This window comes from Bidens hawaiensis, unplaced genomic scaffold (genome assembly GCF_021521415.1).
Source record: "Bidens hawaiensis isolate Kalapana, Puna unplaced genomic scaffold, B.hawaiensis_p1.1 tig00008152_1, whole genome shotgun sequence".
Lineage (NCBI taxonomy): Eukaryota > Viridiplantae > Streptophyta > Magnoliopsida > Asterales > Asteraceae > Bidens > Bidens hawaiensis.
Genome location: NW_027491581.1, coordinates 430,204 through 444,797, shown reverse-complemented (window position 1 = coordinate 444,797; position 14,594 = coordinate 430,204). Strand labels below are relative to the sequence as shown.

General features: G+C 35.1%; 1 protein-coding gene and 1 pseudogene across 1 annotated transcript; both read left to right on the top strand.

The window, feature by feature from the left end:
• Positions 1-2,720: 2,720 nt before the first annotated feature.
• On the top strand, positions 2,721-4,021 carry LOC143637237 (trans-resveratrol di-O-methyltransferase pseudogene; annotated as a pseudogene).
• A 3,798-nt stretch (positions 4,022-7,819) lies between these two features.
• On the top strand, positions 7,820-8,817 carry LOC143637204 (uncharacterized). The gene is made up of 2 exons (XM_077104650.1): positions 7,820-8,502; positions 8,603-8,817. Exons 1-2 carry the CDS (start codon positions 7,875-7,877, stop codon positions 8,779-8,781), a joined length of 807 nt encoding a protein of 268 aa, XP_076960765.1. The 5' UTR covers positions 7,820-7,874; the 3' UTR covers positions 8,782-8,817.
• The last annotated feature ends 5,777 nt before the right edge of the window (positions 8,818-14,594 follow it).

Below are 14,594 nucleotides of genomic sequence, written 5' to 3'. Positions count from 1 at the left end.
GGGTCTGGTCCCTAACATCACAGATATTATTAGGGTCTGGTCCCTAACATCACAGATATTATTAGGGTCTGGTCCCTCTTCGTTACCATACAACCATGCCTTTCTTTCGTTTGTTAACCTTATCGCATTCATACATATAAGCAAATACATTATACTTACCTTATACGTAACACTACAACCTGACAGTACGTGTAATATCCGAAGATCGTTCACGTACTAACAAGCAATCATTCATACATTTCACATCATTCATATAAGGCATACACTTATCGCTTAGGATAAGTGTATTAACAAACATATAGAGTATGCACACAGCCCCGAAAACATAACACAGAAGTGGGGCTAGAAATTCACCTGAATCCTGTTACGCTCTTCGTTAATCGTTATTCCCTTCTTGAGTTGTGCACGGCTAACTGTATAATATTTACATGTATTAATTAACTACTACTACTCATGTTGTATTTCTATCTTTATATAACCCACAACGAACGGGGGTCCGGGGGCAGCGCCCCTGGCAGCAGGGTCTAGGGGCGGCAGCCCCTAGCAGGGTCCAAGGGGCAGAGCCCCTGGCTGGGGTCGAGCTGCCAGGTCAGCTTGGAAAAATTTTATTTTCATTAACTGTCTTAACGCATTTTCCATTAGGATTTTAATTTATTTTCTCATTTTCTAACTCCAGCGAACTTATCATTAAGTGAACTTAACAATAAGCGAACTTAACATTAAGCGAACTTAAGCATAGGCGAAATTAGTGTTCGGCGAAGTTAACCCTAGGCGAACATATGCCAGGCGAAGTTATCAGTTAGGCGAACTTGTCACCAGGCGAAGTTATCAGTTAGGCGAACTTGTCACCAGGCGAAGTTATCAGTTAGGCGAACTTGGCCTTAGGCGAAGTTACCAGTTAGGCGAACTTGCTTGCAGGCGAAGTTCGCTTGTAGGCGAAGTTGTGCAGCGGCCGCCGCTGTTCATCCTTAATCTCCAAAATCATCATCGTTTTACCGAGAAATCCATGGGTATGGCGTTAACAAGTCCCACGATCATTCCCATGGCCTTGTTTGGGTAAAACTTAGCCCGGAATGACGTAAAGTTTGGACCTTTATGGTAAAAACGTTCAATACTAATGTTAAGGGTTCATTAATCGAGTCGTTTCCATTTTCGGGTTCATTACACTCGTTTTTATCATCAAGTTTACAACCTTATGTTTCGTTTATACCCGATCTACTCTCGTTCTAAGTTTCAAGACTAAACGTTTATAAAAACGAAATCTTTAGGATCAAAACATACCTTTTATACGTTCGGTGTGGTCGCGGTTTGCTTGGTTATCTCGTATATTGAAGATCTAATAATGGTCGGCTTGATTTTTGGACTCGAATCCGCTCTCTCTCTCTCGGCCGTATGAGGTGTAGTGTATGTGTGTGTTTTTGAGTGTGTAGAGATTTATGAAAGATGGAAATGATAGTTAGGGTTTTAGGATGGTTTAAGGGGATATTTATATCCCTTAAAGCCCATGGACATAAGGCCCATTACCCTTAATCCATTTTAATTAATCTAAATCCATGATCCGTTCTTTACTCGGTATTACTTACTCAATAACGCGAAATCACTAAACGTAACTTTTTTTATTTATCATTATAATATTCAGGATGTTACATAATCGTAGCAGCTTCTATCAACACATTCCATGCTACATACTTGTTTCTTACCATCTATCGAAGGTGTGAATTCAATGGTCAAATGTTCAATCCCCATATGGTACAATAATATTTAGCTGTTCTACAAAAAAAACTTATTATATGTCACAAATTACAAGATCATATGTTACAAGTTTAATTGTATAAGTTAAACTTCCTATAAATTATAATTTTGTTATCCACCCACTATGTGCTTTTGTTTGTTTTCATCTCCGTTAGGTTCCATGACCATCTGACAAGAATTGATCGAGGCTTCAGGAAATAAAGTATCAAGAGTTTTTGTAAATGAAGAAATAAATTAGGAAGGACTTTTATAAACGAGTTTTAAAGAAGTATGTACTCAAATTTTGGTTTTATTGTAAATTTAATGATTTATTATTAATGGAAATTGACGCATTGTATTATAATCTACTGTTAAAGTGATACGTCAGCCCTAGTTTTTACTCGTGATTTATTAATCTATTGGTATGGTGTTCCTTCTTACAAAATTGAGGTTGCGGGTTCAAATATTTGCAATTATACAAAGTAAATGCTGAATTATGATATTCAAGAATATTTCAAATCTTTCACTTAGCTTATTCATTTGCACTGGCAGACCTTTTCACGGACAAGACCGAGCCGCGGCCTACCCACCTTTTTCGTGTACTGGTGTATTTTTTCTGAAAAAAGAAAAGTATATGTATTGAGTCCGGCTCAGTTGAATTATTGTTCAATTTTCTCCGACCCATTTATATTATGCGTTCAAGATCCGACATTGTTCACTTGAAAAAATGTCATACATTTACGTTTACGATGAAAATATATGTATAATATATTCCCATGTCCATACACTCGAAGAAGAGATAATCCTAAGAATCAACAGCCAAAGATATAATATTTCAGATGAAGATGTCATTGTTATATGTGGCAATTTAGTATAAAACGTGGAAGATATCCATGATATGTGGTTTGTTATAGTGATTTCAGTTAGCAAGTGGTTCCAAGTAATTATACATAAATTATTGAATATTACAATTCGTCTATATATTGACGAATTTGCAAAATGTTGAGCTATCTAAAGATGAGTTACTTGATTCTCAAAATCACATATGGAACCATATTTTCAGCTTTATAAAACCCATGTCACTTAAATGTGCAATTCAGCTAGAAATACCCGATATTATTAATCGTCACGGTTCACCAATGTTACTTTCTGAATTAGTTAAAGCCCTCTGCATAAACCAGGAGCGAACTCCTTTTGTCCATCGGCTTATGTGTGTTCTTGTTCACTCGGGTTTTTTTATGAAACAAAGTGTATCCACCACACCCATAGGTAACGACGAGGAGGGAGGAGATCAAGGCTATGTGTTAACCCCTACTTCTAGATTGCTTCTAAAGGAAGAGCCATTAAGCCTTAGGCCCTTTTTACTATCCGTGGTGAATCCAATATTAATGGATCCATGGGAAAATATGAGCAAATGGTTCCAAAATGATGATGCCACCCCTTTTCACACAACCAATGGGAGGTCGTTTTGGGATTTGGTAGGCCAACATCCGAAGCTTAATCAATTCTTTAATGAAGGCATGGCTAGTGATTCAAGGATTGTTACGAGTGTCGTCCTTAAACATTGTGAGGGTATTTTTGAAGGGTTGGATTCCATTGTCGATGTTGGGGGTGGCACTGGGACTGTTGCCGACGCTATTGCCAAAGCTTTTCCCAATATTAGGTGCATCAACTTTGATCTTCCTCATGTAGTGGATGGTTTGGTTGGAAGTAAAAACTTGAGTTATGTTGGTAGAGACATGTTTGAAGCCATTCCTAAAGCAAATGCAGTTTTGCTTAAGGTATTCTAAGCATTTCTCCTTTTCATATATTGATGTTATACCATACCCTAACTAATATCTCCCAATGTAGCCATTAGTTTCTTTTCAACAATTTCTTTCAGTATTTCTTTTAACTACTTTTTTTTTATTATTTATCGTGTAAAATAATATAGTTAATATTATATGATTGGAGTGATGGCGAATGCGTGAAGATACTAAAGAGATGCAAAGAAGCGATTCCGAGCAAGAAAAATAAAGGAAAACTGATTATTATAGACATGGTCGTGAAGGTTCACAAAGAAAATAATGATTTACTCGAAACTCAACTTTTCTTGGATATGCATATGATGAATTTGTTGTCTGGAAGAGAGAGGACCGAAAAAGATTGGGCAAAATTCTTTCTTGATGTCGGCTTTAACGATTACAAAATAAGTCCGATTTTGGGGGTTAAGATCTCTCATTGAAGTTTATCACTAGCTCTAATACATACAAACATTTAGAAGTTGACATAAATAGTGAATGAATGTGGTTGGATACTTGGATATCGCGGCCAACCATGAGAGATACGCATGGTTAATTTTGTTTTTCTTTTAAGTCTTACTCGTACTTTTATGCTTCAAATAATATACGTTTTCATCATATTAAATTTTCAACCACATTTTGATGTTTTTTTATATCTACTTACGTTTACTTAGAAAAAGGCCTATCATGACTTAATTTGATTTTCTCTTTCATTTGCTATAGAGAGTTTCGTGTCTAACGAATCAAACCGCTGACCAAATTCCCGTCACATCAACGAATAGACCACGTTATGATGTCCTTTCGGCCATATGCCCCGTCACATCAACGAATACACTCTGACTAGTCTATAAATAAAAAGAAGCAAAAGAGACATGCATGTACAATAGTAACTCTACAAAATAATACACTTGAGACCACCAAAATTTATTAATTAAAAGATTTATTAATTAATAGATAAATTAATAATTATTAATTTATATATTAATTAATATTTTTATTAATTTATAGTAGAATACTTAGTTTACAAACACCTTTCAAGCTTCCACTTAATTAAACTTCCATCAACATATAACATGACTTTTGAGAACTAGATAACATGACTTTTGAGAACTCAGATGAAGGTGGTGAAAGCACTCAAGAACTCCATAATTTGATCAAAGAGTTGGGTTATCGCAATGCAATGGATGTCGAAGATGTTCTGACTCACCCAGAAGAAAATGTAGTTGCACAGTTGTTGACTGATGAAGAAATTATTGAAAGCGTTATTGGAATTAATAAAGATGATATCGATGAAGAAGATGATGAAAGTTCTACAATGGAGCCCCCTTCGCGAAACGAAGCTATTAAAGTGGCAATCACATTGAACAATTTCTTGTTGAGCTATGAGAAAATAACACCAGAAGTTCTTACCATGCTAAGGAAAATTAGAGACGAGATTCAAGGGGATATTGATTTCAACAAAAAACAAAAGACAATTGAATCATTTTTCAAGAAACTTTCATAAATCATTCATGTAATATACTATATATAAGGAATTATTAATTTATATTTTATATGGGGTCTAAAGAAATTATCCAAAATGTATTATCTTATAATTTTAGCGAATTATTAATTTAGCACCCTATCCTCAAGTTGGGACCAGCAAAAAATATTATCCTAGAGATTTTATTAAATAATCGAGTATTAATTTATCGAGTTTCTACTGTAATAAGGGAATCAACAAAATGACTAGATTCTTATATTTAAACTATTATATTAATTATTATGTTAATCAGGTCTAAAATATTTGTCAAAGAAAATTAAAGAACCAATATTACCATTTTTGTAAGGCCATCTGTAGTGTAGGGGTTACAAACTAACGAATTGTGATACGTGGCGCCCAATCCTCCTCGTTCTCGTCTTCATCTTCGTCTTCGTCCTCATCTTTGACTTCAACGGGACGATTATCCCACACGCGTTGAACCAAATCCGCCTTAAGTTGGTTACGTATCTCACTTGACGTGAGCTCGTGAATGTTTTGCGTTCGTTGCTCTTCGGTTGGTTCAGGGAACTGTTTTGGAATGCTTCTTGGTATATAGTGTTGACATATTGCTTTGCCCTTGTCTTCTAAAATCATATTATGCAATATGATACACGTATACATGGCATCGCTCATTTTAGCCATCGACCATACACGACATGGGCTTTTCACATAATGCCAACATTTTTTTGAAAACCTCGAAACACCTCTCAATATCCTTTCGCGCGGAGTCTTGCTTCTTCTTAAAGTATTCTCTTTTTTCTTCGATCGGGTCTTGAAACGTTTTGACGATGATCGAGTACTCTAGATATATCCCATCTCCCAAATAGTATCCGTGACGATAGAAGGTATCGTTGGCTTGAAAACTAACCGTTGGTACTCCATGGTCACCACGAGTGTATTGACCTCGCCATGCAGTTGGACAATTGGTCCACTCCCAATGCATGCAATCTATACTCCCGATAATGCCGGGAAAAAAATGTTTGCTTTCGTTTATATCGTATATGTGAGTCAGGTTGTTTGAAGTTGGAATCCTCAGATAACGACTAGTGTAAAATTATATTATTCCTATACAAATAAATTATTAAAAATATTTATATTAAAAACAATAATTAATATAAACAATTTAAATTTTACCGATGCAAAAATTCTCCAACGAATCTCGCATCTTTTATCAGCCATCTTTAAATACTCGTCGTTGATGTCGGTCGTGTTGCCGTATGTGAGGATGCGTAGAGCCGAATTACACTTTTGGATGGCGGTGAATCCTAAATATCCTCTTGTGTCGGGTTTTTGTTGAAAACACGTATACTCTCGCTCCAAATCTCCCACGACGCGCAAAAATAAACGCATATACATCCAAAAACGACGTTGAAACGTAACGATGTTGAATGTAGGTATGTCGTTAAAGTAGTCCTTCATCAAACGATCGTTCGCTTCGTTACGATCCCGAAGGATATATACCATCGCCTACGTTGTGACGAATAGCTAGTAGAGCCAAACACTATCTTATTGGCGACGACCCGCATTGCGCTCGTGACCTCTTCACTCTCCTCCAACGCTCGTTGTTGCATTTGACGAATTCTCTGACTCTCCTTAATTACTTGATCCCAAATGTCGGAAGAGTTCGAGGAATCCATTGTGAGATAGTATGAAATGAAAATATGAAGAAGTATGAAATGGTGATAATGGTTGAATTAGTTTGGTATTTATATTTGAGTTTGTGTATGATATGGTGAAAATAGTTGAATTGTTTTGGTATTTATATTAAGTTTTTTAATTAATTTTTTTAAATATATGTGACCGTGGTAAACAGTCACTTTTATTATTATATCTAAACAAAGCCGGCGATAATAACCAACCCACCCTCTTTCGCCCCTCAAATTGGGGGGTGGGGTTGTAGCCATTTCTCACCCTATTTCGTCCTACTTTGCCGCTCATGTATTTCGTCCTATTTTGCCGCTCATTACATGTGGCAAAAACCATCACAATAGTCAATATGTATCAGAATTAACCAGAATTTGAAATTTAATGTTTGATTTTGATGATATGTTTAATAAACTTAACAAATAATTTTCATTAAATATTTATATTTAAGATCACATTGTATGGATTTACTGATTGCATATAAAAAGAACAACAAATAATCATGATTTGTGGTCTTTTCCATCAAATGGACGAGAAAGTTTTAGTTCCTTTGGAATAAAAGAACATGATACTAATATTCCATCAACATTTCAAAAAAATTATTCCTCTCCTTTTCAACTTTAACGGATATTTAATCGAACAAGACTTTTATTTATTTATAAAACTAAAACAATTATATAACACTCGATAAGATCAAAATCGAGATCCCTTTGGCATCATCATATCATTTTCAATTCTTTGATTTTTGTTGGCTTGAAACGAAAGAATCATGTTGTTACATAGATCGAACCTAGACCTAACCATCTTTGTAGCACGACGTACCTAACCATCAATTTGTTGTTGTACGTAAACAAACTGGACCACTAGACCTAACCCGATTGATTTGGTCACTCAGTGTCAATTGAGATTGCACAAATGTAAGCAAATTTTTGTATTGACATAATAAACCGACATAATTAGATGTATTACATGTATAAAAATTTACAAGAATATATGCTATGGACCTCCGTTTCGAAAACAGTTTTTAGTAAAACTATATGAATCATATAAACACTTGTACATTCCACATTCACTTTAATGATGATATAAATTATAGTTACGTGGGAATATATTGTAGAATATCTTGAGTTGGTGTGATAACTTTATGGTGGCTAAACCATTTCCCTTAAGAGTTTTCAAAGTGGTGAATATATTCTATGCTAATGAAGCTACAATCCACTACCCATGTGTTGATGGATTCCATAGTTCTTGAAGAACCTTCGCCTTCCTCTTCCACCGCTTGTGGTGGCAGTCGAGCAATTGACCGTCACAATCCCATCATCCGAGATGAGAAAAGACTTGGTCAAGGCCTTATCTTTCCTTCTCACTCCACCACCACTGCCACCACTGACCAACCCCACCTCTGGAACCAGAAGCCAGAGGTGGAAGCTGGCGGTGATATAAAAAGAAAGAGTGTCACATATGCTAAAGATGATGAATTTCTAAACACAAGTGATTTCATAAGTCCGGCAAGTTCTTCAAGGTGCTTGTTGAATAACATAGCTACATCCGAGTTTCACCATGTTATGCCACCCTCATCGTCGCTACCACCACCATCACCACCGCGTGAACATCTTGATATTAATAATGAAAGGACTTTCAAGAAGAAAGATCATGATTTATTGTCATCGCTTCCGCCCACACCACAACCACCACCAGAACCATCATCTCCGCCTTCACCGCCACATCCACCACCTTCTTCCAACCAGGTGGTGGTCCTGGAGGTGGCACTGCACTGCAGAGGCTGTGAAAGGAAAATGAAAAAACATCTCTCCAAGATTGAAGGTATTGTTGATTCATTGCTTTCTATCAATACCAATATAGAATACATAAATTTTTATTCTTGTTTAGTTATATAGAATCTAATATAATAATATAATTTCAGGTGTAATGTCATTCAAAATAGAATTTGCCGCTAAGAAGGTGACGGTGGTCGGAGATGTGACGCCTTTGGCTGTTCTGACCAGCGTGTTAAAGGTAAAAAACGCAAAACTGTTGACTCCAGCAATAATATCATCTTCGTCGTCGCCACCTGCAGCTCAGACCGGTTCGAATGGTTCTTGATAGGGTACTAAGTCAAAATGGACCGGTCTGGCTAGACTGGTCCGTGGTTTCAGGTTGACTGATTGTGTTCTTAATTTTATACCGTATGTTATATACTACTTTTGGAACATAAATCTACATGACTATTCCTGTTAAATAAAAGGTATATGTTTTAAATACATATTGAATGAATATTAAAGGGTATAATCTTCATGATAACATACTATAAGATCAATACATGATAATCATAGATAATAAATCACCTGGATCTATTTTGTTATATTATTATTATCATTAGCGGTGTCAAGAAATTGGATAAGGCTTTACCCTTTCCAAGGGGTGGGGTTTATGTCCAGCGTTGGACCATGGAAACCATATGCATCATGCCGAAACAAGGTGTTGTTGGTCCCGTTTTGACAAAAATCCTTGACGAACTGCTGGTTTGATGGTTTAGCGATACGGTTTTCACAGTTTGAAACTGTTTTTTCTTTTTCAAAATCATTAGTTTGTAAGATAACTTTTAAAATTATAACAATAGTTAATAATCATAATACATATATGATAACAACATATCCCAAAAGTAGGAAAAAATATATATAGCAAAGTTTAAAGTTTAAACGACTTGTTGGCATCAAGTTTCAAACTGAACCAAACCGTTAAACCATCAAACCACAAAAACCAAACTCTTTGAATCTTAAACCAGCCAAACCGTCTGACTTTCTTAAGATTAAAAGGTCCGGTCGGTTTTAATGGTTTTTTACGTTTCTATACTATAAAAACATGCGAATATTTGTTCCAAATGAACATAAGCATGGCAAATTCTTTCAAAATAGGTTATTCCATAAAATCCAAAAAACAAAAGAGAACCAAATCACCATACATGTTCATGACAATGTCTAAGTTCTTTGTTTGGCAATTTTAGCTCTAGAAAGTGAAACTCTCTTTCAAACTGTTACCTTCACTGGTTACGGTTAATACGGTTATAAATCTACAACCTCCTGTAATAAATCATTTAGCACCAACTCTGCAATTAACATACCTAAACTGTCGATATCATTCGTCGGTTGCACCCACTCCGAGTCCTTGTCGTAATAAATTTCACAAAAATCCTCATCATAATCCTTTTCTATCTCGTAAACCACATTACGAATCTGATCCTCAAGATCCGGTTTCAGTAACCCGAGTTGACCTTCTCTTTTCACAGGGTTGATCCACGGGTACACTGCCGCTGACTTTGAGGCTCTAATGAGCATTTGTTCAACATAGTCATAAAACAAGCCTTTTTCAAACCTTAATAACGCTGTATCTTCATAATAATACTCAAGACAGTTAAGTAGTATGTGATCAATATGATGATGTAGGGTCTCATTTGTATCATGATTTTCTAAAGTTTGTAGGATATGTTCCATATACGCAGATAGTTGACCAAAGTGTTTGACTTTTGGTATAAGTCTGAGTTTGACAGAAATTATCCTCGACTGTCAGCTGATGAAGATCTTTCTTTAAATCTGAAAATGTTAAGGAAAAGAGTTCAATAATAATGGATTATAGACGGTTATGAACTTATGATGTAAAGCATATAAATTTTTAGAGGGGACATTTTAAACTTGTTTAATTGTAATTATGAGTTTATATTTTATCTCCAACTTGTTAGATGCATTATTAGGTCAAGATTGGTATCATTTCCGATACGTAAAAGATCACGTAGTATGCATGTATGCAGGCCGAAATATTTATGACTCGAATATCATTAAGGATAATTTTCCAAAATAAGTAAATGAATCGACCGACCATTGGAAATGTATTATTAGGTCAAGTCTTGTAATCGTATTAATTTGAGATGCGTATTAATTATAAAAAGTTCAAACCATTTTGGTCCGTTACCCTACGTGAAGAAACTTGTAGTCACTATATTAAAAGTTCAAACTCGTAAAGAAATTTCTTATGTGTGAATAAAACGTACAACGAAAATAGTTCATATTATATCAGGATTCAGGACTATGAATATTATGTAGACAAAGCTTTCTAAACATCAAATGCAATAATTCCAATGCAATAGTGATGGGAGTTGAAAAATAAATTTAATAGGTTAAAAACAAAAGAGTATATGCAATTAGAAAAGCCAAATAATTACCTTGAAGACGAGTGTTCATACTCTCAATGAAGGCTAGATCTTCTGATTCAGGTCCATACACCTGTATTGAAACAGTAAAAAACGATTAAATTTCTTGACCGTTGAAACAGAAAGAATGTTTGTTAATTTGAGTATATCATTAATAGGCATCAACCAAACAAGTAAAATAGGGATGTGTCAAGATTTTAAGTAAACAGCAGATTTGATTTACAAACAAATTGATATTTTATCTACACTCCTCTTCAAGTATATGTTAATTACTAGAAAAAGGAGACAGAAAAAAGATGACCATAAAAGTTTCGAATTTGAGTAATGTAATGATGTTTCTTGACCACCCTAGCAAATTTTCGGGCCTATATTGTTTCTAAGGGTACTCAACCGAATTAATATACACATGATCTCAATCTTGAATATTTGAAGCCATGAACCTAATCAGATTAAGTTCATAGCATAAGTGTATGATCATGAATGCAACTAAAACCACTAGAAGCTTAAAAAGGAATAAAGTTATTATAAATTGAAGTGCAGCTAGATTTCACAATCATATTCACAACTAGATATATACATACGCACGTGTGCGTGCACACGCATATCAATACTAGTTAACGGTGTGTATAACTGGAGCTCAGCGGGAGCTAGATTTTACAATCATATATTATAGCATGTGTTCTTCTAACAAATCTTAACTAATAATTTTATAAGGTAATTAAGTAAGAAAACCTGCGCATCAATGTCAATAGCAGAAGCCGATGGCTGATATTTAGCCGGATCCTCATTCTTAAAGCAAATCTCGGTTGACTTTAGGGAGGACTGAAACCTTTTATTGGATCTTACCATTTTCAATGGTAAGTCCTCTTGATAATTAAAGACATCCTTTTGCACCTTTCTTCTACATTGATTAGAGGACTCGGTGATCATCTTCTCATCAACTTCATCTTCATCATGACCAACATTTTTTGTATGATTTGGGTCATCAAAAGATGGTTGAATAGATGTTGACCCACTGCTAGAAGCCATAAGTGAACCCAACCCGTTAGGTGATGCAAATACATCACCAACCGCAACCAAACTAGCGACTTTGCCTGATTCTTTAGGTTTGGCTTCTTTTTCAACCTCACTTATTGCTTCCTCATCTTCAATAATGTCAGTTATACATCTTTCCAACAAAATATTAGTCGCTTCACTCATTAGGGACGATTGAGACATATGCGATATAGAATGCGTGAGTCGGTCATGATGGTCAGTGATGATTCTAGAAGATACTGTTATTTCTTCTGATTCACTAAATGAACCGCTACTCTCATCATATCCATAATAATTAACATGAACACTTTTGAAATCTTCTATCACTTCACTGCTTAACTCCGGTACAGTCTCTTTAGTACCTTTCCACTCGCACACAGTCTCATTACAAACAAGTTCTTTGTTCTTTCCATATTTGTCTTCTGGTTCACTAACCGAACCACTTCGTAACGCGTGCAAACTCTCACCATATCCATAATAATCAACATGACTGCTTTTGAAACTTTCTTTCACTTCACTACGTATCTCTGATACGGTCTCTTTAGCACCTCTCCACTTGCATGCAGTCTCATTACAAACAAGTTCTTCGTTCTTTCCACGGTGTCTTCTGATTCACTAACCGTACCGCTTCTTAACAAGTGCAAGCTCTCATCATATCCATAATAATCAACATTACCACTTTTAAAATATTCTTTTACTTCATTACTTATCTCTGATACGGTCTCTTTAGCACCTCTCCACTCGCATGCAGTCTCGTTACAAACAAGTTCTTCATTCTTTCCACGTTTTTCTTCTGATTCACTAACCGAACCACTTCTTAACACATGCAAATTCTCATCATTTTCATAATCAACATGACCACTTTTAAAACATTCTTCCACTTCACTGCTTATCTCAGATACGGTCATATTGACACCCCTCCACTCGCACACAGTCCCGTTACAAACGAGTTCTATGTTCTTTTCACTTTTAAAACCTTTTTCAACTTTACTACGTATCTCTGATACGGTCTCTTTAGCACCGCTCCACTCGCATGCAGTCCCGTTACAAACAAGTTCTTTGTTCGTTCTATCTTTAGAAGTTTTTTTAACTTCACTACTTATATCTGGTACAGTCTCTTTAGCACCTCTCCACTCGCATGCGGTCCCATTACAAACAAGACGTTCTTTGTTCTTTCCACGTTTGTCAGAAGAACTTGTAGAACCGTCTTTAACTTCACTACTTATATCTGATACGGTCTCTTTAGCACCTCTCCACTCGCATGAGGTCCCATTACAAACAAGACGTTCTTTGTTCTTTCCACGTTTGTCAGAAGATCGATTGACAATTTCAGAAGAATCTCGACGTCTACCTACCAGCTTAGCTAAAATACTTGTCGATCGTTTCTTGGACGAGATTCCATTTAATATTCCTTTAGGTAATAACTTCTTCATCTGATTCCCGTTACTTTGTTTAGAAGTGATTTTTTCAACTTCAGGTTTTAACTACAACAAATATAATCACTTTCATAAGTTGCATACAAATATATAGTAACTAATGATATATATAAAGTTATAAAACTTTGAAGCACCTCGGTAGGATTAGCAGGGGAACTAGATTCGACAAATCTTTGACTCGGGAACTCATCATTTCCTAGAAAAAACAGATTTGTTTGTTCAAATTAGTAACTCAAATCGAAATCGATAACGAACTTGTCATTAACTAACTATAAGTAGAATTAAAATACAACATGAAGTTGAGAGAATCAATAAACTAAACATCAACAGATTACAACAATTTAATGTTAACAAAAAATAAGTTAAAACCTAAATTATTTGTCCTGCAATGAACAATATTCATCATTACTCACAAAACTTGAGAAAACAAAAAGCCTGGTATCTCAAAATCCAAATAAAACTATACATGGCAAAAAAGGCACAATGAACAATTGGACAATGACCTCTAGCTTCCACATTAGGTATGAGTGTATGACCATAAAATACACTTTTTATTTAATAATACAGAAATTACAAAAATATGCTAGGGCTGCTAACACAGATCCAATTTTAACATTAACAAGATTAAAATTACACAATTTCAAACATAATTGATAACAGTAAATTCAATCAGAATTGCCAGATAAACAGAATTTTACCTCCAAACAGGCATCGAAACTTCGAATTCCTCTTGTTGATTCTCTCCATCTCAACTATTTGATTCTGTAAAAAAAACACGAACAATCCGATTAAATCGAATTCTAAAATTATTTTATCTTCAGTCTACTTAAAAACAAGAATTAATCAAACACAACTATATATATTGATAGAGAAACATACATATAACAAATATATATATTGAGAGAGAAACATACATGTATAACTATCTATATATCTAGAGAGAGAGAAAGAGATCATAGGCCAATCCGATTATATATCATTGAACAAACTGTGTGTTTTTTGAAGTTTCATATCAAATAATATTACAGGTAAGAGTTGGACCGGAAATAGTATGAAGATATGTTTCGCGGGCAGGTGGTGGGGTCCACGTCCACTTGTAATAATATCGTTACGCCATGTAATCCATCTTCACCTCTTAATTTAATGATTTTTTTTCACTTTAATGAATTAAAGGATATTAATTTAATGTGCTTTAATGTTTGATATAGTTGGTTTATTATTAGGAATTATAATAAATGATA

Excerpts from the sequence above, each read along its gene's own strand:
- LOC143637204 (XM_077104650.1), top strand. The coding sequence starts at position 7,875 with ATGCTAATGAAGCTACAATCCACTACCCATGTGTTGATGGATTCCATA. Across the intron at positions 8,503-8,602 it reads ACATCTCTCCAAGATTGAAG|GTGTAATGTCATTCAAAATA; the intron begins GTATTGTTGATT and ends ATATAATTTCAG.